This window comes from Canis lupus, chromosome 33, assembly GCF_048164855.1.
Source record: "Canis lupus baileyi chromosome 33, mCanLup2.hap1, whole genome shotgun sequence".
Classification (NCBI taxonomy): domain Eukaryota; kingdom Metazoa; phylum Chordata; class Mammalia; order Carnivora; family Canidae; genus Canis; species Canis lupus.
The window spans coordinates 5,937,377-5,964,034 of NC_132870.1; the positions used below are offsets into that span (position 1 = coordinate 5,937,377).

General features: G+C 38.5%; 1 protein-coding gene across 20 annotated transcripts in view; it reads right to left on the reverse strand.

Annotated features, from left to right (window-relative positions):
* RASGEF1B (RasGEF domain family member 1B) overlaps positions 1–26,658 on the reverse strand; it is a 545,064-nt gene that overhangs the window by 337,690 nt on the left and 180,716 nt on the right. For all 20 annotated transcript variants that reach the window (XM_072809891.1, XM_072809893.1, XM_072809892.1 and 17 more), the window contains one exon: positions 16,337–16,390. In XM_072809891.1, the coding sequence (XP_072665992.1) occupies positions 16,337–16,390 (54 nt within the window). The remainder of the gene's footprint in view (positions 1–16,336; positions 16,391–26,658) is intronic.

Sequence of the window (26,658 nt, forward strand, 5' to 3'; positions counted from 1 at the left end):
AATGATAAAGATTAGTGCAAAAATAAATGAAATAGAAACTAAACTAAACTAAACAAAAACAATAGAACACATCAACGAAGCCAGGAGCTAGTTCTTTGAAAAGATCAATAAAATCAATAAACCTTTAGCCAGATTCATAAAAAAGAGAAGGACTCAAAATCAAAATGAAAGAAAAAAAATATCAAGTGACACAGAAATCACAGAAATATAAAGGATTATAAGACAATATTAAGAAAAATTATATGCCACAAAATTGGACATTCTAGAAGAAATGGATAAACTCCTAGAAACATATGACCTCTCAAAATTGAATCAGGAAAAAGAGAAAATTTGAACAGACTGATTGGAAGGAATGAAACTAAATCAGTAATCAAAAAATGTCCTGACCAACAAAAGTCCAGGACATGACAGTTTCACAGGTGAATTCTACCAAACATTTGAAGAAAAGTTAATACCTATTCTTCTCAAAGTATTCCAAAAGGTAGAAGAGGAAAGAAAGCTTCCAAATTCATTCTATGAAACCAGCATCACCCTGATATCAAGACCAGATAAAGAAAAAAGAGAGAACTATAGGCCAATACCTCTAGTGAACATGTGCAAAAATCATCACCAAAATATTAAAAAAAAAAATCCAACAATACACTTAAAAAAACTATTCACCATGATCAAGTGCGATTTATTCCTGGGATGTAAGGGTGGTTCAAAATTCATGAATCCATCACCATGATACATCATATCAACAAGAAAAAGAATAAAAACCACATGATCATTTCAATAGATGCAGAAAAAAAAATTTGACAAAGCACAGCATCCATTCATGATAAAAATCATCAACAAAGTAGGTTTAGAGAAAACATACTTTAACATAATAAAGGCCATATGTAAAATCGCACAATTATAGCATTCTCAATGGTGAAAAACTGAGATTTTCCTCTAAGATAAGGAACAAGAGAAAGATGCCCATTCTCATTACTTTTATCCAGCATAGTACTAGAAGTCCTAGCCACAACAAAAAGACAAGAAAAAGAAATAAAAAGCATCCAAATTGGTAAGGAACAAGTAAAACTTTCACTATTTGCAGATGATATGATACTACATATAGAAAACCCTAAAGGCTACACACACACACACACACACACACACACACAACTACTAGAACTGATACATGAATTCAGTAAGGCCACAGGATACAAAATCAATATATAGAAATCTGTTGCATTTCTATACACTAATAATGAAGGAGCAGAAAGAGAAATTAAGACAACAATCCCATTTACAACTGTACTGAAAATAATAACATACTTAGGCATAAACTTAACCAAAAGGTGAAAGATCTGTATTGTGAAAACCATAAAATACTGATGAAAGAAATTGATGATGACATAACCAGAAAGATATTCCATGCTCATGAGTAAGAAGAACAAGTGTTGTTAAAGTATCTATATTACCCAAAGTAATATGCAGATTTAATGCAGTCCCTATCAAAATACTAAAAGCATTTCTCACAGAACTAAAAAAAAAAAAAAAAAATCCTAAAATTTGTATGGAACCACAAAAGACTCTGAATAGCAAAGCAATGTTGAAGAGAAGAACAAAGTTGGAGGCATCGCAATTCCAGACTTCAAAATATACTACAAAGTTATAGTAATCAAGATAGTATGGTATTGGCACAAAAATAGACATATAGATCAATGGAAGAGACTAGAGAGACCAGGAATAAACACATGATTATATGGTCAATTACTGCAAAGGAGGCAAGAACATGCTATGGGAAAAAGAAAGTCTCTTCAACAAATGGTGGGGAGGAAACTGGTCAGCTACATGCAAAAGAATGAAACTGGACCACTTTCTTACACCATACACAAAAATAAACTCAAAATGGATTAAAGACCTAAATGTGAGACAAGAAATCATAAAAATCCTGGGACAGCATAGGCAATAACTTCTTTGACATTGACCATAGCAACTTTTTTTAGGTATATCTCCTGAGGCAAAGGAAACAAAAGCAAAATAAACTGTTGGGACTACATCAAAATAAAAAATTTCTACACAGTAAAGGAAATCATCAAAACTAAGAAACAACCTACAGAATGGGAAAAGATATTTGCAAATGACATATCCAATAAAGAGTTATTATTCAAAATATATAAAGAACTGATAAAACTCAACACTAAAAACAAAACAAAAACAAAACTGGGGTGCCTGTGTAGTTCAATCAGAATAAGTATCTGACTTTGGCCCAGGTCATGATCTTGGAGTCCTGGGATTGAGCCCCATGTTGGGCTCTGTACCCAGCAGGAAGTCTGCTTGTCTCTCTCCCTTTCCCTCTGCCCCTCCCTCCTGCTTGAGTGCTTGCTGTCTCTCAAATAAATAAAATCTTTTTAAAAAAATAATCTGATTAAAATGGGCAGAAGACATGAACAAACATCTCTCCAAAGTAGACATACAAATGTCCAATAGACACATGAAAAGATGTTCAACATCACTTATCAGGGAAATGTAAATCAAAACCACACAATGAGATATCACCTCACACCTGGTCAGAATGGCTAAAATCAAAAACACATGAAACAAGTGTTGGTGAAGATGTGAAAAAACCTTCTTGCACTGTTGGTAAGAATGCAAACTGGTGCGGCCACTGTGGAAAACAGCATGGAAGTTCCTCAAAAAAATAAAAAAGAAACTACCTTATGATCCAGGAATCACATTACTGGGTATTCACCCAAAAAATACAAAACACTAATTGGAAAAGATACATGTATCTCTGTTTATTGCAGCATTATTTACAGTAGTTAAATTATGGAAGTAGCCCAAGCTTCCATCAATAGATGAATGGATAAAGAAGGTGTGGTGTGTGTGTGTGTGTGTGTGTGTGTGTGTGTGTGTGTGTATAACTGAATACTACTCAGCCATAAAAAAGAAAGAAATCTTGCCATTTGCAACAACATGGGTAGATCTAGAGGGTATAATGCCAAGTGAAATAAGTCAGTCAAAGAAAGACAAATACCATATGATTTCACTCATATGCAGAATTAAGAAACAAAACAAATGAACAAGGAAAAAATAGACAAAACAAAAAACAAAAAACTTGTTTTCCATAGTTAAGAGTTTAACTATAGAAAACAAACTGATGGTTACCAGAGGGGAAATGGATGGGGGATGGGTAAATAGGTAAAGTGGATTAAGAGTACACTTGTCATGAAGAGCACTAACTAATGTATAAAATTGTTGAGACACCAGATTATATACCTGAAACTAACACTGTATATTAATATAACTAATATAACACTGTATATTAACTACACTGGAACTGAAAGAGAAGAAAAGAGGAGTGACTTCAAAAGAAAATAGGGGCACCAGGTAGCTCAGTGGTTGAGCATCTGCCTTTGGCTCAGGTCATGATCCTGGGGTCCAGGGATTGAGTCCCACATCAGGCTCCCCCCAGGGAGCCTGCTTCTCCTGTCTATGTCTCTGCCTCTTTCTCTGTGTCTCTCATGAATGAATAAATAAATAAAATCTTAAAAAATAAAATCTTTTTTTCTTTGTTTGTTTTTTTACTTCACAGTTACAAATGGCAATAAAATTACATTAAGTTGAAGCCAAACTGATAGGTTTTCCTGACCAGGTCATGACTTTGCCTGGTATTCACTGATCCCACTAGAAATAGTTTGCGAACAAGAGCCAACTTTTATCTATTTATGTACTTGTTTGTTTGTTTGTTTATTATTTGTTGTTTTGAGTATATTAGACACAAATGTTACATTCACTTCAGGTACACAACATAGTGATTTAACTTTTAAAATGCTGAGGTGGCAAGCTTGGTTCTACAGATGTTGAATGGGTGGTTCAATAAGTGATCTAGCTTCCTTTGTTTATGAATGGAGGACGAGATAAGAATCTACAGACACTCTGGCTTTCTCAATCCTTTAAATCCAGACACTGCTAAAATGCACATAACAGAGATAGAGAGCTTTAGAAACGTAAACATGGATTTCCTCTAGCAACTAATTGGTGTCTGGAGGAACAAAAAGACCAACATTTTGGTGAATTAACCTTCACACTTTCCTACAACTAGGAGTCTTGAGAGCAAAGACTTTGAGCTATTCACCAGCTTGGAGAACTAGACTATCAGAGCATCCTAGCTGTCCAGATTAGGATTCTAAGATCTCCTATTTATGAAACTGAGTAGGGACCATCTTGAGCACATATGTTAATGTACTAAGACATGGGACCTGTGTTTGGATAAAAGAGAAGGCAGAAAATTTGGTGCAACAGTGTTCAGGAGAAAGGAAAATATTGGCAAGGAGGGGGTGAATGAGCATAGTGGAGGGGATGCCATGGCATGTACCTTTCCTCCTGGATTGAGGAACAGGTCCTGTGCCTCAGTGGGGAGTGTGGTAAGATCTGAAGTTGAAGACACAGTGTTCATGAAAGACTTTGTGGAATGCTGAGAACAAGCAGTGCCTCTCTGAGGCTTAAGGGCCCAACCACTTTGCAGACCTGTAGAGAGGGGCGTTCTCCAGTTTTATCACTGAAGAAAAGCAGCGCCCTGCAGGTTATGGAGCACAGCTACACAGCAATAGTGCCCGTCTGTCCACCAGGCTGCCGGGTAAGCGACGTCTCCAGGGAAAGCTGACAGCCAAAGCAAAGACAAGCTTCCCTCAGGTGACAAGTTAGCAGACCTCCATTAGGAAACCTGAGAAATCCATATGAAAAACTCTTAGGAACTTCCAAAAACACATGGTGAGAGAAATGCGGCCAAGAATTAAGTTGTCTATGTCAGTAGGTGGGTGCTAAGAACAGGCAAGATAGAGTATTCAGTGTTGGTGTCTACGCTCACAGTTGATGAGGGCATTTTCTGTAATGCCACCTTCGCTTGTGGCCAAAGAGGATATTAGTAAAAGAACAGCCTCTCAGAGGCAGAGGCAGAGGCCTGGGAAGGTATCCCCTAGAAAGAGAAGCAAGCCCACTCCAGGTAAGGGGCCACACAGATGTCAGGATTACGCAACCAGCAGCTGCCGTGAGTCTGTTTCCCCTTTCTAGTGGTAGGAAGCCATGTGGTTATCGCCCTTCTGTCTTACCACTGTCCGTTGTGTGTGTGTGGATGGGGAAATAATTTGTCATGGAGTGGGGGAACAGATCCGTGTCTTGATCAAGAGAAACTAGTTTCAGAAATGATGTAGACTCTGACGAGATTTGAGTTTGATGTCCTTACCGGACAGTAACTCCCTGAGGTAGGTGCTTTTATTATCTTCATTTTAAAAATGAAGAAATGCTACCCCCAAATCCATTCATACTGAAATGTTCTCTGTGCAGGTGGGGTGTTTCTCCTTCTAGTCAAGGTTAATTTCTGCACTTGTGCTCTGACTCCTGTGGCCAGCACCCTTTCTTTTCCATCTCCAAGACATTCCTGAGCCAACTGATTTCTCTTTTCTCAACATCTTCAAACTCTCGGAATCCTTTTGTGTCTGTTGTTTTGTTTGACTTCTAAGAAAGTACTGTTCCCCAAATTTCTCCTTTCACCTGGTTTCTCACCTTGTGCTTCTCAATCTGTCTAAGACTTTATATTTATTCTCAAGGCTTTAATAGCTGTATCCTCATTTGGTCACTCCCACATCTAAATCTGAAGTAATATTATACTTTGCTGAGGCACTCAGTAACATAATATTTTAAATTTGCATTTATGTTTTTATATTTTCTAGTTTGAAAACAAAGCTCAGGTTAACTTTGGATTTCAGTCTTTCTTATAATAGTAATATACTGCATAAAATGCTTTTCTGGCTGTCTTTGATCACAGTGTGGAAGCTTGTTATTGGCTTTCACTCACTAGACCTTTCTAAACTACTAAAGTACAAATGATGTCTCCAAAAAAAAAAAAAAAAAAAGAGCAAAGTGTGGCACAGAGAGGCTTAGTAACTTGATGCACATCACAGAATTAATGAATGCTGGAGGCAGCATTTTATTTGGGCAGTTTGGCTCTAGAGTCATTAATTACTTATATATAACTAGAAATTATATTACCTGATGCTATAAATATTCTACACATTACATAGCCTATGTTTACCAATAGATAAATAATAACTCCATTTGATTTGTAAAAGTACATAATCACATTCTTCTAGAGGACCAAAAGATTTTTTAAAAACTTTTGAGAACCTGGAAGAGCATTGAAGAAACGGTCACACAAAGCATTTCCCCTCTTATGGTTAATGCTAAAAACAAAGGAAGAAAGCCAGATGCTCTAGCTGGAGCAGGACTGGAAGCTCCACAGTCAGTGGTCCTCATTATGATCCTATGATTTGTACCACAGCACATCTCTGCTAGGAAAGGTGAGCAGAGAGCTCTGTCCCTCAGGATATCTCTGTCCTTTATAAGTAAACTGAAGAGAGTTTTCCAAAGGGCATCCCTGTAGCAACTTGAGCAGAAGGTGCTTCACGGCAGCACAAGGGCACACAAAACATTTGCAACCCTGCAGGATGCTTCCTCTGAGACACCTGGCAGCACTGCTTCTAACAACTGAGATTTCAAGACCTTTAAGAGATAACAGAGGGATGTCTCTCAAAATGCTGGATTACCTTGATGATGCCAGACCAGCCTCAAAACCTCTTCCTGCCTGAATAACCTTGGGATTTCCAGGTTTCCATTATGCAAGATAACAGACTCTGATTCAGCCACAGTGCAACCTTCCATTCAACACCTTCTGCTTACTCCAGATGCTGGCTTTTGTGGCTCTCCAAACAGAAACTGAAAATAACACTTTCATTTTTGTCTCTGTCCCACCTCTAGGACTGCATGAGGGGAAAAACTTTGCCAGAATCCTCTCTCTGAAGAACACCAAGAGGAAAAACAGGCCTCAGGAGGAAGACACAGCACCTGTCTTTCCCATGGAGACAGGTTGACACTTGAGGCAGGCTTCTGGGAGGGCAGCAAGTCACCGGAAGCGGCCCTCCACAGTTCTTTGCACAGGCATCCATGTTCAGGTGCTTTTGCAGCAAGCTGCCAGATCAAGGCACTAATTAATTAAAAAGCTCTTCTTGCCAGGGATATTGGCCATTTGACATCTCAGTTGGAGATTGGAGCTCATGAAGGAGCTTTGAAAGAACAGCTCTGCTGTTACCACGTTTGATCTCCCCAGTGGGAAAACCCAAGTGCCCAGAGTTGCAATAATCATGTTAAGTGCCAGTTTCCTTTGCCAAAAAAACAGTACACTCTTTTCTTTATCCTTCCCTCGGGGAAAACTCCCACTGAGTCATATACTGGGTTCTCTGCTTATCTTGCAATTCCACACCGGCCGCATCATATTTTTGTTTTCAACATATATAGGCAGTTCCACAAGCCTGCACAGTCTGTGGTTTTAAAGATCATTAAATTTAGGCTCAAACCCAGAAGCAGGACATAGCACATGATCTCCTGTAACAATACTTAAAATGCTAGCAACATTGGAGAGTTATCCCACTAATTTCCATGGGGCAGGCAAGTCTTTGAGAAGACCATCCTTCAGCCTCTGATTTAAAACCTAGATAGTCCTGGCCACCAAGCCGATAGAACCCAGAGGTGCATTTAGATGTTGTCCTGGTAAGAGAAGAATAGGAGAGGGAGTCGACCAGTAACCAGGGAAGGTTATTCACAACATTTTCTCTGCTACCAAAGCATATAGAACTTAACCTGTTGTGATTTATCCTAGTATTGCCCACTCCCTAAACTATCAATTCATTCATGAGAGGGATTCTTTTGTCTTTTACCCTCTAAGTAATCACGGGAGACTTTCAATATGTATTACAATAGTAAATTAATTGGGTCTAGGTGAATCCAAATCACCCTCTCAGTCTGGGCCTAAAGATTTGAATAAATTTTATGTGTCCGTGGGCAGCAGGATGGGGAAAAGGACACAACTTATAACTTGTTACCTGATATATTAGGTCAAGAAAAGAAAAAAGGAAGGAGGGAGGGAGGGAGGGAGGGAGGGAAGGAAGGAAGGAAGGAAGGAAGGAAGGAAGGAAGGAAGGAAGGAAGGAAGGAAGGAAGGAAGGAAAGAAGGAGAGAATAGAGAAAGCTAAATAGAGAAATGAAGAAAATGAAAAGAAGAATCAAGAAAAAAGAAAAAGAAATTTCTGAAAGTTACTGAGATGCCCAGGCTAGAAATTATGGTTGCAAAAATGCCTGGTGTTAGGTTATAGCTGTAAAAAAAAGAAGCAAATATAGGTTAATGGGTAAAAGGTACATATATATTAACATTTAGAAAAGGCAATGTATATACATTTATTTGAGGGACAGGAATGTTTTATATTTTATTCTGTACCTCCAAGCAAGTGATAAGGTATATCTACCTCCCTGTAAAGATTCTAGGTGTTGGCATAGGAAAACATACAAAAATAAGTTCTCCCCCTCCATTTCTTTTCCACTTTGAGCCTTCTGTTGGAGGCTTTTGGTGGAATGACACTATGCCAAGTTTATGAATTAACAAACATTATTAAATGTCTGCTATAGGCTCAAAATTGTATCAGGTGCTGGAGGTACAGAAAAGTATATTCACTGTACTATTAGGAAGGTTTTATGTTTCATTTATTAAAAAATGCTTTGCTCTTACAGAGCTGAAACACAAAACAATATTGAACTTGAGTGCATTCTCATTAAGAATTAGAATTACTAAGAATTAGAGACCCACACAAGGGTATTTCTCCAATGCAATTACAGCTTACATTTTTGCAAATGTGCATTGTAGTCCAAGTCTATTGTACTTTCCTTGGTGTTGTTGTCCCTTTAGAGCAAAAAGATAAAGTGAGACTCAAAGTGCCAAGGTTCAAATTATTCTCTACAAGCACAGGGATGGAATAATGAACATCTCTTACTGAGACACTGCTCTAAGAATTTGACATGGAACCATCTATTCAATCCTTAACAACAGTTATACAGGTTGATACTATACCTTGTCTCATTTTATACATGAAACAAGTGAGGCACAGAGAGGCTAAGTAACTTGGACAAAGTTGTAGAGCTGATGAGTGGTGGAGCTGGGACTCTAGTTACAGAAATTGGTCTCCAGTGCCTGTACTCTTAACCCCTGCACCATATTGCATCTCAGGAGATTGGGATTGGGAAAATGCAAGAATAAAAACCAAAACCAAACAATAGAGATGAAAGAAGAGCTCATGGCATCCAGAAACACCTATCTTATCCCAAATATTGCAAATGAGTGCTAAGAGCTCCTTCTTAGCTGGGAGAGTAAGGTAGGGGATGGCAGGGGGGGGGCAAGGAAAGAAAAGGACTAAAGTGCTTCCCCTGTGTTCAAAGGGATACAATTGTCCTTCCCATAAATTAGTAGCCTGTATTGGCACATATGAAGAAAGGATAGAAATTTGCAAGCATACATACACCACCCTTTATCCAGCAGAGAGCACTACATCAAGTCAGCAAAAAATAGCACTCTGTCAAAAATGAACCTTCCTAGCGTCCAAAAAAAAAAACTATTTAAAAAGTAAACAGCATTCAAATTTATTTGAAATCATACCCTTCACTATGACTCCTCCAGTACATGGGACTCTGTCTTTCAAGGGGTGGGGAGGGAAGGAGAGAGGAATTTCTTCAATGCTAACAGAGTTGATCTGTTCTTTATGACCTTTCTCGGGGCATGGGAAGAAGCTACCATGACCTACCAGTCCAGAAATTCTGCCAAGAAGCTGAGAGTCATGGGACTCTGCCCAGCCAGCTTTGTGGAAGTCAGTGAACGCTGTGTAGACAGTAAGTCTTGATCTTTGAAAGAAGAAGCCAGATATAATATAGTTTCAAATGGCTGAGGAACCAAATGTGAGTAAATATCTTAACTGCTGATATTACTATCTTGGGCTTTGTTTACCCAGAGATCTATTTATCAACACTGATGAAAAACTTGAATTTTCCAATAGTCCATTACATTCTATATCCTTAACCATCTTTTCCTAAAGTAAGAGTGAAGGTAGTGAAGCATCATCTATGTCTATTAAAAATAAAAATACCACACAACAGGCTAAGAGATGATGTGGGCACATGTTCTGCACACTCACACATCATTGGTATTAGTGGAGGGGCCCAAGTCACAGCCAAGGTGGGTACAATAGGTAATACAGTCAACACAGCCACACATAATCCCATAAATTACTGCCACCAACAGATAGACTTCCTCTAGGTTTCCATAAATTCTAAAACCAATACTTTTTATACAATAAGGATACATTTCTTAAAGATCTTATTTTTAAAAGTTGCCATTGATGGGTGCCTGGCTGGCTCAGTTAGTTGAGCATCTGAATTTTGGTTTCCACTTAGGTCAAGATCCCATGGGTCCTGGGACCAAACCCTGTGTGGGGCTCCACACTCAATCTCCTTGAGATTCTTTACCTCTCCTCTCCCTCCCCCTCTATCTCTCTCTCTCTCAAATAAATAAATAAATCTTTAAAAAAGAAAAAAGCTCTCATTGATATGGGTTAAGATATCAGGAATCCAGGGAGAGAGAACAGAGGGACATATAGAGAGAGAAATGGAACCCCCCAACCCCCACCAAAAAAAGTTATAATAAACAATCAAAATGGTAGCTGAATTTTTTAAATAAATTCTCCAACCTGAGGAACTTATTTTTATGATAACAGAAAGGATTTTGCCTGGGATTCTAGGTTACCATATACAGATGAAAGTTACAACTGGATAAAGCAGGTCATTTTTTAAAATATTTTATTTATTTATTTATTTATTTATTTATTTATTTATTTATTTATTTGAGAGAGCAAGAAAGAGAGATCATGAGCAGGATGAGGAGCAAGGGGAGAAGCAGAACCTCCCCCCCTCCCCGCACTGAGCAGAGAGCCTGATGTGGGCTTGATCCCGGGACTCCTAGATCATGCATGACCTGAGCTAAAGGCAGATGCTTAATTGATTGAGCCATCCAGGCACCCCAAAGCAGGTCATTTTGATACCAAACTGGAAAACTCCTATTTTTCATTTTCAAGTAAATTGTGAAAGAGAAATTTCTAATGTTTAACTCATCCCTGGGATTTATTTTAGCCCTTATCCTTGCCCCATCCATCACTCTCACCTGCCCATCACCCCTAACCTATCTCTGACCTTTAGCTCAGGGGTGAGAGTCAGGGTCAGAGCCAAGACCCCTGAGAGGAGATGAGAATATATGTTTTGCCTATTACTTCAGATTAAAGTACTGGAAGTAGAGACGCCTGGGTGGCTCAATGGTTAAGCGCCTGCCTTCGGCCCAGGGTGTGACCCTGGAGACCCAGGATCGAGTCCCACGTCGGGCTTCCTGCATGGAGCCTGTTTCTCTCTCTGCCTGTGTCTCTGCCTCTCTCTGTGTGTCTCTCATGAATAAATAAATAAAATCTTTCTTTAAAAAAAGTACTGGAAGTTGAATAGTGCCGTGACAGAATGTCCCTACACAAAAATAGCTGAGTTGACATATCTGGGTCTGAATATCCTGCACTAAGAGATTTAAAATTATCAAGACACAAAGATATAAATAACAATGAGAATAAAACAGGTAGCAGGAGACATGGAACATGCTTGAGGACCATTCTCTGCTGCTCATCCTCAGTACACAAGTCCCCATGAGACTCTAGCACCTAGTAGAATACCAAGGGATGAGATTAAGATAATGGGAATGACTCGTTGAGTTATGCAGAGAAGTATGAGGTCTATTCCGAATAAAATTTGAATCTCTTAGATGCTTTTAAATAATATTTGACATGAACAGTTGTGTTTGTTGTTTGTTTTCTGGAAAGTAAATCTGGTAGTGCTTTGGAAAATGAACGAGGAAGAGAAGACTTGGTATAAGAAAATAGAAAGGGAGTTGTTGCAATCTTCCAAAGGAGAAATAAGAAGGGAAGGAAAAAGATAATGGAGAGATTCTAGGGGCATCTCAAAATGGAATTTACAGAATTTGATAGCTAGTTGGATGTGGGAAGTAAAGGAAAAAGTGAAATCAAGGATGACACTGATGTTTCTAGCTTGGAATGGTAAAGCCATTGACTGGAGTGGTGAATATAAGAGAAGAAAGTTCAGGATGGGAGAGAATATGTTTAAAATATTTACAATAAGACTTGATCTGTGGAAAAGACATCTAGTTATCACCAACACAGATCTAAGGCTCAGGAGAGATTTCATTACTTGAGACACAGATTTGAGAATAATTTTCTTAAAATAGACCCCATTTGAACAGGCAAGACTGCCCAGAAATTGTTGATTATGTGCATGGTACTATCTATGCAAAATATTGTAGGAGAATATTTGTAGGTTAAATAAATATTGTTGAAATAGTTGCATAGACTCAAAGCTGGTTAAATAATAATCCTACCTGCCCACCAAAAAGTTAAACAAACAAACGAAAAAAAGTAGTTAACTGACAAGAGTTGTTTAATGACATGGACCCATTCTGGCTCCATCCATACAAGTTCTATCCTTTTTTCCTTCTTCTAGCAAGATGTGTCCCTCCATATATCTAAGGTTAATGCTGTGCTTTGGTATCTCCTTGCCTCTCTATTGTCTTCTTTCTAGCATTTAAACACCCTGGCTCAAATCTATCGCATCTTAAGAGACCATCCCTCAACCCAATAGCTCCCCACCAACAACTCATTTCTTTCCTTCCTTTTGCAACATATTTATTTAAAGACTACTCTGTCATTTCTATTTCCTTCCTCACTCAATCTTAAACCCACTGTAAAGTAGCTTCTGCACCCATCACTTGGCTCTCACTAAAACCAACAATGACCTACAATATTAATAAACTCAGTGGATGCTTTTCAGTCCTGATTTCACTTAACCTCCCAGCAAAAGTTTTGATATAAGTGACTATCTCATTTTTAATGACTTCCTTTTATATTTATTTGATTTCTGTGAAAGTACATTCTTCTGATTTCTTCCAATATCTATGGCCCTATCTTTTCACTTTCCTTCACAAGAAATAGTGTTCTCCCAGGCCTTATATACCAATGGTCCTAAATTTTTATAAACAGTCTTCATTTCCACTCCACACATTCCCTGGGCAATCTCGTCCATTCCCACTCTGTGAACTGTTCTGTGAATATGTGCTTATTCCCCCTGTATTCATATTTCTATCCTAGAATGCTATCCTGAATTATAAATCAACATGCCCAGATGCCTGCTGGTCATCTTTGCTGGGAGAGCTAACAAACACCACAAATAGGACATGTATCAATCTGAACTCATCAACTTCCTCCCTGACCCTGTTATTTAAGAAAATGGCACTGTTATTCCGCCAGTTGCCCATGCCAGAAATCAAGGAATTATCCTTACTTATTTTCTCTACCATATATCCAGATTATTATCATATCCTGTTGACTTATCACTCAAATATCCCTCAATCTTCAATGCCATTATTCTGTCCTGGCCACTGCCATTTCTTGTCTAGATTATAGCTTTATATCTAGACTTCATGTCTGATATCTTGCTTCTTCTGCCCTACAGCAGCCAAATGATCTTAAAGTAAAAATCATATCAAGTCACCTATACCCAACCTCTCAAGTAAAAATTTCTTGTTGTTATCCTTACAATAAATCCAAATTCTGGTTTTACAAGCCCCTTTGTGATCAGGTTTGGTGTTTTGTTTTCTTTTGTTTTGTTTTGTTGTCTCACTGTTTATCATTCTCTATTTCCAGCTGTAATTTTCAGACATTCTGAACATTTTATAAACCTTTACCTCTCACCTCCAGGCTTTCACACTTGGTATTTCTCTGCCTCCACCTTGTCTTCATATAGCCAAATCCCATTCATTCTGTGGGTATCTGCGTGAAGGCCACTTCTTCAGGAAAGTTTCCCTGACCTCTTGGTGTATGCTCTTGTAGCCTCACAACTTAAAAAAAGAATCATATCATCCATCTCAATTTTACTTGTCCAATGACTACCCATATGTTCTATGAGGGAAAAGACCATATGTGACTTGTTCACCGTGATAGTCCAGCTCATGTCACAGAGCAGGTGTTCAGTGAGCACTTGGTAACTGTGCTGGATGAATCAAAGTGAGTCATAGAGACTAACTATGCTACTCTGTGCATGACAAGAACTGGGAGAGGTAGTAAACAAGTTGGATAACAGAACTGGGTTCATAAATTATCTTGATTGATAAAATTATAAAAATTAATAAAATAAATGTAATGGCCTATATTCATACTCAAAGACTTATTTATATAAATATAAAAGAAGGTTATTTTTAACAGCTATGAAAATGTCTTAAGAGCATGTGCAAGGACTTCAAACTCACATGGCCCACAGAGAGACATGGCTGATAAACAGAAAATGATGCTATCTTACACTGGATTAGTAGAATATTAGTGCTGCACTAAAGAAAGCCTACAGCTTGTTCTTTCATCATAGCCCTGGTCTTATGTTGTACCTGGCATACACCAAGTATGTAAACAAAGCTTTTAAATGAAGAGTGAAAAGTCTCAAAGTGCTTTTGCCAAACTGACCACATCTGAAGAATAATACATAATTTTTGACATTGGTAACAAAGAGTGTGCAAAAAAAAAAAAAAAAGAATAACCTAGTCTTGAAAGTAATAATAATAATAATAATAATAATAATAATAATAATAATAATACCGTGGACAGCCCGGGTGGCTCAGAGGTTTAGCGTTGCCTTCAGCCTAGGGCCTGATCCTGGAGACTCGGGATCAAGTCCCATGTCAGGCTCTCTGCATGTAGCCTGCTTCTCCCTCTGCCTGTGTCTCTGCCTCTCTCTCTCTCTCTCTCTCTCTCTGTGTCTCTCATGAATAAATTTTTTTAAAAAATTAAATAATAATAATACTTAATATAGCATTGATTATGTATTCAGCACTGTTCTAAGCACTTTATATATATTAACTCATCATATTAAGTAGGAACAATTATTATCCCCATTCTACAGTGATAAAGTGAGGCACAGATAGCTTATGTAACTAAGCACAATCATATAAGTAGTAAGTGACAGGGCCAAGTTTTGAAACCAGATAGCCAGCAACCAGCAGCCCACACTTCTAGAAATCAATTTTAACAATATTCTACTAGAAATAAAGAAGGAAAATCATTAGCCCAGGAGTGAGCTGGGGAGAAGATCAGAAGAAAGCATGTTGACTGGCTTCACACTTTAAACATCAGACAGAAACCAAAAGGAAATAGATCCTGGCTCAGTAAAATGAAGAACTTTCTAATGCTTTGATTTGTCTCACTAGTGAATAGTCAGGGTCATTGGATTCCCTGTTAATAGAGTATCCAAGTAGAGGCTAGAAGTCCATCTGTACATGCTATCAATGGCAGTCCACTCTGGAAAAAGGTGAAACTAGAGAACCCCTGAAGTGCCTTCATTCTCTAGGATCTGCAATGATAAGAATACGACATGGACCTCAATCTCAGACAGCCCAGACCAAGACAAATACAGCAAAACTCAATCAAGATGGAGATTTAATAGGCAATAGAAAACTATCAAAATAATGAAATGGCTGGCATTCAGAACAGTGGGCCTTCACATCACCTTTGAAGATGAATATCTCAGCTATCTATTTCCATGTCAAGCAAATTTAGAAACGGAAGCAGCACAGCAAAAAAAATGTCATGGTATAAAACCCTAAGAAATGCCAAGTTACTAATATATGAGACATGGGTCAACTCTTTATGCACCTGGTTTTCTATATCAATAGATAGTGTCAAAGAATTTATTTGAGTTGTTCAGACTGTGAAATCACTTCTTTCCCCTCAAAAAGGAGAAGATCTGGTTAAACCTGAGATTAAAGAGGCGGATAAAAGTGCCCCCTGGACTGCGAAGGCCAGGAATTAGACACACTGCTACTGTTGTAGCAGGCAGTCCCCAGGCACGATCCATTACAGGGACGTCTTCCATCAGATGCTAGCGAGGCTAATCCTTTTGCACAGCATGACAGCTTCTCAAACTTGACTATGGTGAATCCAAACCAGATTTTTATGCTATATGATCAGGTTTCAAAATACAAAATCATTTTTATATTGTGTTGAATTTAGGTTTATTACATTTAAATTTGGAAACAAAGATATAGATGCCTGCAATGCAGCCTGTCCTGGACTGCCTTGATGCTCATCTTGCAGAATAAAATGTCAGATAATAGTAAGATAGAAATATATGCAACCAGAGCTACTGTATAACAAAATGCTGTCAAATGATAACAGAGTTTTCCACATCCTTAAAGAGAACCATTCAAATTTCCATCTCCGAAGAAAGAGAGCTACATGTCACCAGAACATTCTCATTGATCCTGTAGCTTTTCAACTGAATGTCATCAACTCTGAAGCCATTTAGTACTCTGACAGCAAGTTAGAAATTCTAGAGACTGACTTACCTTTTTGCAGTCAGATAAGGGCTTTTCGCTGGCCAATGTGCTGAAAATGGTGGTCTATAAAAGAGGAAAGTAGCAACACATTAGAATCATCAAAGTGTAATGATATTGACTCTGCACTGTTCATTTCTAATCCACGGTGGGCATCATTTCTTACGACTCCATTGATATCTCTGGATTTTAAAAACTGCCTGCCCTTCACTGCTTCCACTGCCACCCTACCCAAATTGGAACATTCATTATGGGCCAACAATGAGAGTGAGATAAGGACTCTTATTTATCATTATTTCACAAACAAGGTATCTGCAGCACAATTCAGTTAATTGTCAAAAATCACATACCTTGGAAAGAGGTGAGGAATCAAAGCCAAGTAGTCTGAAACTAGAACCCACCTTTTCAACCACACACAGTACTCTTTCTTTCTCTTCAAGAGACATGTGCAAAATGTCAAATACCAGGTCACTCAAGTGGAACTTATTATGAGCCTGAGTGAGTGAGGTGGAGTGTCTCCTCATTTAAGAGATTTGTGAATCTGAACAGCAGTACCAGATCTTATCATCTGATCTCTACTTTCTTTAGCACACTTGTTCTCCATGTGATCTGCTTTTTACATATTTTCGTATGTACTTTGCTAGCCTCATGAACCACTAAAAAGGCATTTTAGCATGCAAGGTCAGCTGGGATTTATACACAAGTTTGCTGCTTTTGGACTATCCTACGAAGAGTTAAATGAATCTATGGTCAACCACATAAATGGTGTTGAAATTTTTTCAGTAAACCTGTCTACTTTTTCTTTAATTACAAAATATATATTCTTAATGTGTCAATCTCCTTTTTGATCTATCCTTTTGGGGTAATCGATAATAATTGATCTGGGGTGCCTGAGTGGCTCAGTCAGTTAAGCATCCAACTCTTCATTTCGACTCAGGTCATGATCTCAGGGTCATGAGATGGAGCCTGGTGTTGGGCTCTCCGCTGGGCATGGAGACTGCTTAAGATTCTCTCTCTCCTCTCTCTGCTCCTACCCCCTGCTCTCACACGCATGTGCACGCACTCTCCCCTCCCAAAAAATCTGTGTTCATCTTTCCAAACTTTCTCAATGTTTACCCAGATACATATTACATTATATGTAATTACATGACATATATTAATTATCTGTATTATATTACATACGCACATATAGAAATTTCTTTCTTTCTTGAGATTATATCATCCTACTTAAGAATATAGTATAGCTTTCCAGGTCAGTTCATATAGATTGGCTCGTTCTTCTAATAGCCACATGACAATGCATACATGCCAATATCTCATGCATGTATGCTTTCCTTTATTGATGGGCACTTGGTAGCTTCCAGGTTTTGGTTCTTTTGTTACTGCTTTTTGTTTGTCTACTTCTGTTTGGTATTACAAACTATGCTGCAGTAAACATTCATTATATATGCAATGCATATACATGCAATGCATATATATGCAATGCATAATATATATTGTGTGTGTACATACATATATACATATTTATAGTAATAATTTTATTTTGGTTGAATAGGGTCAAAACCACAAAAGAAATGAAAAATAAATAAAGACTTTTGTATGGCTTAAAGACGTAACATACACAAACATTCTCACCCTCTCTCCTCGCATAACATAAAAATATCTATCACCTCACCTAGGATTTTGCTTTGTTTTAGGATAAGCATTAGAGATAGTTAAAAATCGGAGCCAGCATATATTATGATCCAAAGTAATAATGCAGCATTAAAAGACAGAAAACACAGATATGGATATACATTTTAAAAGCATACTTAATGAAAAAAATAAGTTCAAGGTTTAGATTGGTATGATCTTGAAATATGGTTTGCTGTCAGTTTTTGTGTTTTTATTTTGTTTGTGAAGGAAGATATAAGTTATCTAGAAAGTTTTAATTAAAAGTAGAAAAGGGGGGTGTCTGGGTCACTCAGCTGGTTGGGCAACCACCTTTGTCTCGGGTCATGAACCCGGGGTCCTGGGATCAAGCCCCACATAGGACTCCCTGCTCAGCTGGGATCCTGCCTCTCCCTCTGCCTCTATCCATGCTTGTGTACTCTCTCTCTCTCTCTAAAACAAGTAAATAAATAAATAAATATTTTTAAAAAGATAGGAAAGGAATGGGGCACCTGGATGGCTCAGATGGTTAAGTGTCTGCCTTTGGCTCAGGCCATGATCTCAGAGTCCTGGCACGGAGTCCTGAGTCAGGCTTCCTGCTCATCGAAGAGTCTGCTTCTTCCTCTGCCCCTCCCCACCCCTAGCTTGTGCACTTTCTCTCCCCTCTCTCAAATGAATAAATAAAATTTCTTTTTTAAAAAAGTAGAAAAGGGAAAGAAGGGAGAAATCTTAAGTAGTGGAAGAAAAGAGGAAAAGCAAAAGTCAAAAAAGAAGGGCAAGAAGAAAAGTTCACAAAAACAAACCTAACAGTTACTAGGAAAAAGAAAAAAAAATAGTTCTCATAAAAGAAACAGCCATCTTTGCTCAAAGAAAATGAGGGCATGTGACCCATTCATCTTAACATAATCAAACCCACTGACCTAATTTCAACCCTGACAAATAGCAGCCCATGTTAACAGGAATGGATATAGTCCAGAAGTTCCATGTCATCTTATCCTTTGCTGTTGCCAGGTATATCTACTATTGCATTTTAAGTAAGTTTAAGATACACCACCAGGAAAAGTAAATTAAGGAACATGTGATATTAGTGCCCTAGCCTCAGGGGAAATGATCTTCTATATTAAACAATACCATTCAACCTTCGAAAATAGTCTCAGGTGACCTGAAAAACATGTTTGGAGGAGATAGGTGAGATAAATGGGCTTCACTAAAAAAAAATGAATACAAGTAGCTCTAAATGTTACATTTATAGAAAGGAACCACTTGAGCTAAAGGACAAATGTACAGTGAAATCTCAGTACCTGGAATGAGTATGAAAGAGGTATGGGATGGGTCAATGAGAGTTTGTATCTTTAATTTGGCCATTTTCTAAGGGGATTTTACTTATACGCTCTGTTGGTCTCATTTCGTTCCCTTCAAAAGACTTGAACTGGCATTCCAGTTTCCTAATTACAGCTATTGTAAATGACTTTGGGTGGGCTTTCTAAACCTTCCAATAACATGTTCACTTTAATTACTGGAAATGAAAGGCTCAAAACATGGTGACTTATCCACACTGTGACCTTCTTGACTATTGCATCAATATTTTTGTACTAAAGAGGAAACCCCTAACAAGTCTCCTCCACCAAAGTTTGCATGATGCTGCATTTGTCAAAGGAGTGCAAGCACAATGGTGCACAGTGACTTTTTAGAGCACTGATTTCTAATCCTGTTGGCAAAGTGACCAGCATGGGGTGAACAGTCTTATACATAGAAGGTGTAGCACCTTGCCAAATGGATCTAGAAAGGTGAGGTCCTACTGTTGTTCATTTATATACTGATACCTGAAATTTCACTTACTAGAGCTCTGTTTTTCACATCAGGCTTTGAATCATCATAGACAAACCCTCGAGGGATACTAGGATATAAGAGTCAGTGTAAAGAGGGCAATTGAAAATGTCATGTATTGTAACTGTTGGTCTGTTACAACTTAGAAGGAATGAGTTTATCAGATCTTTTTCTACAAGCAGATTTTTTGCTTTGGCTTTTTTAAGTTTTCTGAAAATTTCAAAAACAGATTTTGATGAGAGAGAAATGAAGACTTACACAAAAAGGACGTTGGACACTCATGGTAATGGGAAAGCTCTAAAAACATAGGTCACATCAGGCTCCCTAAAAAGCAGACTGTGAGATGGAGGTTAGCATACAGGAGGTTTATTAGGGGCTGCTCTCAGTAACTCCACTTGTAGAAGGAAAGGGAAGGGCCCAGGACCAAGCACAGGAAGAAGTTGGGCCCTGGTACAAATCACAAAGGTCTCAGTCCACCAAACGGGAAGCGCTGAACTAGGATCGACTTGTACCCTGCTGGGGTGGAGCTCAGAGCTGCCCTGGAAAGGCATGACCCTGGGCAAGATGACTATTTTCAGCCAGGAGCAATTTCCTGAGAGGGCTGTCAGCTGAGAGTAGTCAGCCAGCCGCTCTCCTAGCAACAGGGACATCTGTGTGGAGCACTGCTGCGTCCACTACAATATACTTTACTTTGACACAATTTGTTGAGGGCAGATACTGGTTATGACTGACTTATTCTAGTGAACATGATCTCTTATTAGAACTTTGAGTTTGTTGATCTTTTATGATAGAATTGCTAGACAAATAAATGGGCCACTTGCTCAGGAGTCTAAGGTGCTTGGTTCTAATGTCCCTTCTTTACAGACCTTTTGTGAGCTTCAGATGGATGGATGGCCATACGGTCTTGAATTCCTCATTAGGAAATTAGGAAACCCATATTCATGTCCTTTTAGGTCTTGAGAACCTGGCTAATTTGAAGAAAATAGGCCTGATCTTATCAGGCACATCATTTAGAAATCAATGAGCATACTGCCTACTTCTTCCCTCCATCCTCTGAGGAAAGAACATTTGACTGAATAACATGGTCAGCTCTCAATTACCTACAGAGCTTGGAGAGCATTTTACAGGTATCCACAAAAGCATAACTTATAAAATGTCTCTACATCTGATTTTGAGAGATACTAAATAATGGTCTATTTAGAAGACTGGGGTAGTTAAACACATCTTCCTTAAATTAACATTAATGATCATATACAGAAATATTCCAAGTGGCCAGAAAGGCAAAAGCAACCCAGAAGGAAGAATGACTTGGGATGAAACACTGACACTGATGAGGCCTTGATCTGGTAACCCAAATGGAGGATCAGCAAGACTGATGGCTCATCCAGTCTGAAATACAGAAACAGACTCCGCTGGGCAGCTGCTTACTCCATTCTCACTGGTTGGAGTGGTTTGCAAACTGAGCACTGAAAAGAGACTCCATATGTTCAACACTCCTTTTTAAGAGAGAGTTTACCTCTGAGAGTTATTACAATGTTGTCTCAGTCCCACTAAATTAGGTTTAGAAAAAGAAACAGAAACAGGCTCTAACTCTCTGAGCTAGTTTCTTCCATGTAATGTCTACAACTAAGATTTATATTTTAAAAACAGCAAATATATGACACTTGATTAAAATGGAACAAAGTCAGGTGCAAGAGAATTGTTAAAGTACTGGATTATAAAAACTGAGGAATTCAGAAACTGAATCTCTGAGATAGATGATGTTACAAAATTTTATTTCAAGTATCAGTTGTTCCTTTACGTGTGTATGTGTGTGTGTTTCATGCTCAGCCAAACACCACCAAATAGGCCAGCTAGTTTTGATAAATGGTTAAATACAGTAGAAAGCTAAGTACCATTTAAAGGAATAACGCCTGCATAAGGCATCTCCATTTGATACCTGCCATTTTTACTGCACAGACACATTGAATGACTTCTTACTCATTGGTAGATGTCAGAACTAGACCTACTCGTATTACTAACAATTTGGAAGTCATTTACACATGAATCGATGGGTCCCAAAAGTGCACACTACTTGGATGCTTTCTTAGACATTACCGTCGGCCAATTTTAGGATTTCTAGACAAAGTATAAATTTCCATTTGGTCTTCATGGTTTAGCAAACTAGTATTGATACATGCACACTGCAAATAGTGGCATCCCTCCAGGCAAAATGTGGCATTCATATTTTTTAAGTGCATGATTATAAAACACAACCAGCTAAAGGAAAAAAATTATACCCCTGAATAAATGATAAAATTACAGTGTTTTCTTGTAGTCCATGAATACTGAAAATTTCAATTAACCAAGTGAAAAGCCATTGAATGTGCCAGCAGGATTTATATCCCAGACTAATGACCATCATCTGCATCCTATTTAGCTAATGAAGGTTTGGAACACTTGTGGATAATTAAGGGAAAGCTGATGGGAGGAAATTCAAACCATGGAAAGATCAAATCTATTTATGTCTGCATTTAAAACTAAACATATCTAATAGTTCACTCAATCAAGGCATAATGTCTGTTCATTTGGGATAAGATAGATGCTCTTAAGTTAAACAGGCAGGTTTGCTCCCAAACACGAAATTCACTGCTCATTCATTCATTCATTCAATACTTACTAAATACCTTCCATGTGCCTCTACCCTTGTGGATCAACACAATAGCACCATGATTTCCCTAATGTTTTCCCCACCATTTTCTGCCCTCCAGCTTAATTAAGTTTATAGCTCTGGTTTTCACTTTACCCACGTAACTACCGACCACCTGTCTGTCGTGACAGCCATGGCAGAGCTACAATCCTTGAACATGATGGGAAAATACAGGGTGTACAACAGAGCACTTGGCTTTTTCTGACACCTGGCAGAGCCCCCTCAGGGGTGGGGTTCAGGCTCATTAATAGGGGAGTGTTCAAGTGGGAAAGACTAAAGACTGTTTGAGGAAAGACAACACCTGATATTCAGGAGTAGCAAAAATAGGAATCAAGCTCAGCACAGTTCTATTGAATTTCATTAAATAGTTTATAGCCATTTCATTCAACTGTTATTGAATGTGAGAGGAAGCACCTTAAAACGCTCACTGGATCCCTGCCATAATCTGACAAATTTGTGTTTAACAAAAGTGATGCTTCCAGAACCCATAGATCCTAGGATCTATGTCAATGCTGAAAATGGGACACCTAGCTGATAGGTATGTTGTAGGGTCAACGAATGATGGCAACTCAATCAAGTGCACACATTTGTGTTTTTTCAGAATCCCTTCCATGTCTGAAAGGAAAGTTGGATTTTTAAAAGTCAGAGCTTACACATAGCCAGTTAGGTATAACTTTGTCTAAGCCAGGGGGTCTCAAACATTAGTGGCACGAAAATCACCTGGAGGTCTTGTTAAACTAGTTGCTGGGCCCCACCTCCCAGAGGTTCTGATGTAGGAAGTATGGAGTAGGGCCCAACAATTTGCATTTCTAACACATTCTAAGGTTGATGATCCAGGTCTGGGAACCATCCCTCAAGAATCAGTGGTTGGCTATACCCAAAGGAAGTAAACAACAGTGATAACTATGCTTTTTACCATCTCACGAGAAAGGAAGAAGTGTCTTTGAATTTCCATAAGTATTAGTGACAATTAGTGACGATATTAATTGCTTCTGATATTTACATAATACTTCCAATCTCAAAAGCCTCTTAACATACATTGTTTCACTTCAACTTCCAAACAAAACTATAAGGTAGTGTTATTAATCTCATTGTAGGACACCAAGAAATAAAAAGGTTAAGTGACTTGCCCAAGTTTTCTTAACTAGTAAGTTGTCAAACCAAGACTCAGGTCACTGGCCCCTGGAAGTATTTCTAGGGTAGAATTGTGCTATGAGAACTGTACTCTAGGATCATCAGAGCTCAAGAAATTCATTTAAAAACTAACAAAGTGAGGTTTCTCTAGTCTGATGATATCAATGTCAAGGTTTCTTTACTAACAAACACCAATTTTTTCTTATTCAGCATCATTTATAAAAGCTAATGAGCCTTTGCATTAATAGTGAATTATATAAAAGAGATTAGGGGATCCCTGGGTGGCTCAGCGGTTTAGTGCCTGCCTTCGGCTCAGGGCATGATCCCAGGATCCTGGGATCCAGTCCCACATCAGGCTCCCTGCATGGAGCCTGCTTCTCCCTCTGCCTGTGTCTCTGCACCTCTCTCTCTCCCTCTCTCTGTGTCTCTCATGAATAAATAAATAAAATCTTTTTAAAAAATAAAAGAGATTACATAAAAGAGAATCATATAAAAGAAATTTTCTTAAAGCTCCCTTAAAAGGGCTAGGTGGAACAGAAACTGAGAAATGTATATATAAAGTCCAAATGCAAAGATAAGATTGGCAGCAACTACGAACTTGAGAAAGATAATACCATTGGGAGAAGAGGTATTATTTTTTAGTACCAGTTCCTCCTTCTTCTAGGGAATGGATCTTTGATGTTTCCACCAGATTAGCATCTTTGGGGCAGATAACCAGTAGGAAGCTCTGAATGTGCAGAGAGCAGAAGGAATTCCATGGTTTGCAAATAGCACAGAGCACAACAACAAGCACAGAGTAAAACAATGGGACGACCCGAGGCTGCTGTCCACAAATAGCCCCAGCCAGAACCACCATGAACAGGACAGACTCCCTCCCTTAGCTGCATCCCCACACCCCTGACCCTAGCCAGGAGGATCCTATGAGATGGTACACTTTGAGGCAAGGGGAGGAGAAGCTGTCAGAACACATTTCTTGCACTTCATGACAGTATTTGAATGTGGCCAATTAGTGCCAGGAGGAGAGAGCAGAGCAACAAAGAGCCTCAATGAAGACCAACAAAATACAACATATTGAGACAAACAACATCCACTGAGTGGTATTGAGCTTCATCTCACAAAGCTGCAGACCAGGCTTCCCTAAAGCTATCAATTTAATATAACAAGGCTAGACGTCCCTACTCAGGGTCATCTCATTGTTCTTCCCAGAGCAGAATATCCTAATCTGACCTACTAGATGCTAAAAGGAACAAATAAGAGGAGCAGAATATTTCTGTACATTTTGACTTTAAAAGAATAGTAAGGAAACTCAACACTAAAATTCTATGTCTTTTAGTATCTATAATTTTTGAGTCAGTAACTGTGACACTTTAAATACCTGGAGTACATCAGTTATTTTGAAAGATTATTACTCAATATTTGGGAACTTAGATCCTTAAGATCCCTCCAAATCTTGATCTCTACTGTCCCTTATACAAATCCCTTGAGAGGACTTGATCCACATTGCACTGTAAGCTCATGGAGGCCAGAGGCCCACTCTTTATCATCTTTGCATTCTATACTTTAAGTACAGTAATGAGCGTAAGAATAAGGACACAGTAGGGACTTCATAAATGATTGCTGAATGTATAGTGAATAAGGCGAGGGAGGCAAGAGGAAGGAAAAAGTGGGGAAGGAGGAAAAAAGGGATTGAGGCAGGGAGAGAAGGAAGAGTAATGCTAATGTGGGGACAATACATCATAGTGAGAAAAGTGTTACGAGTTGAATTGTGTCCCCCAAAAAGAGATGCTGATGTCCTGACCCCTCGTACCTATAAATGTGACCTTATTTGGAAATAGGGCCTTTACAGATGATCCAGTTAAGATGAAGCTATTAGGGTGAGTTTGGACACAAACAAGCACAGAGGGACGATGAGGTAAAGACAGTCAAATGGAGACAGAGATTAGATGGATGCAGATGCAAACAGGAACACCAAGGATTGTTGGTCACCACCCAAAGCTAGGTAGAGGCAAGGAAGGATTCTACCCAGAGTCTTAGAGAGAACACGGCCCTGCTGATCCTTGATTTTGAACTTCTAGCCTCTAGAACTGTGACACAATAAAATTCCATTGTTTTAAGCCACCCAGTTTATGCTTTTTGCAGTAGCCCTAGCAATCTAATGCCATAGTATGTACCAGGATCTCTATTTACTAATCAATTATAACAGTGATTGACAAGCCTTTCCTAGAGCGGGGCAGATAGTAAACATGTTAGAGTCCGTGAGCCATAAGGCCTCTGTCACAACTCAACTGTATCACTGCAGTATGAAGGAAGTCACAGAAAATACATAAATGAATATGTATGGCTGTGTTCCAACACAACTTTATTTTATAGACACTGAAATTTGAATTACATATAATTTTCATGTGTCATGAAAGACTATTCTTTTGCCTTTTTTTTTCAAATATTTAAAAATGTGAAAACCACTCTTAGCTTGCAGTTATTCAAAAACAGACAGTGGGCCAGATTTGTCCTGCAAACTATATTTTGTTTGTCTTTGGGCAGAGATCTACCTGACTCTAGTCCTGATTCCACTAATTACTATTTTCATAACCAAGTGGTTTCCATCTTCGAGAGAACATAAGGAGGCACCTGGATGGCTCATAGGTTAAGCAACTGACTCTTGATTTTGGCTCAGGTCCTGATCTCATGGGTCTGAGATCAAGCCCAGTGTCAGGCTCTGTGCTCAGCAGGAGTCTACTTGGATATTCTCTCCCTCTGCTCTTTCCCCCACTCACTCTTGCATGCTCTCTCTCTCTCTAGTAAATAAATAAATCTTTTTTTGAAAAAAAAATAAAAGTAATTTTTTTAATTAAAAAAATTTTTTAAAAGAACAAAATAGACTTCTCTCTACGCACATAGAAGGTTATGGTGAGGATGAGATGAAAATCATATACTTCAAAATACTTTGTTTACATAATAGCATTGATATTTGGATATATTTACTCTGTCTTACTCTTCAGAAATAAATATTAACATTAAGGTCAGGGTGATGATC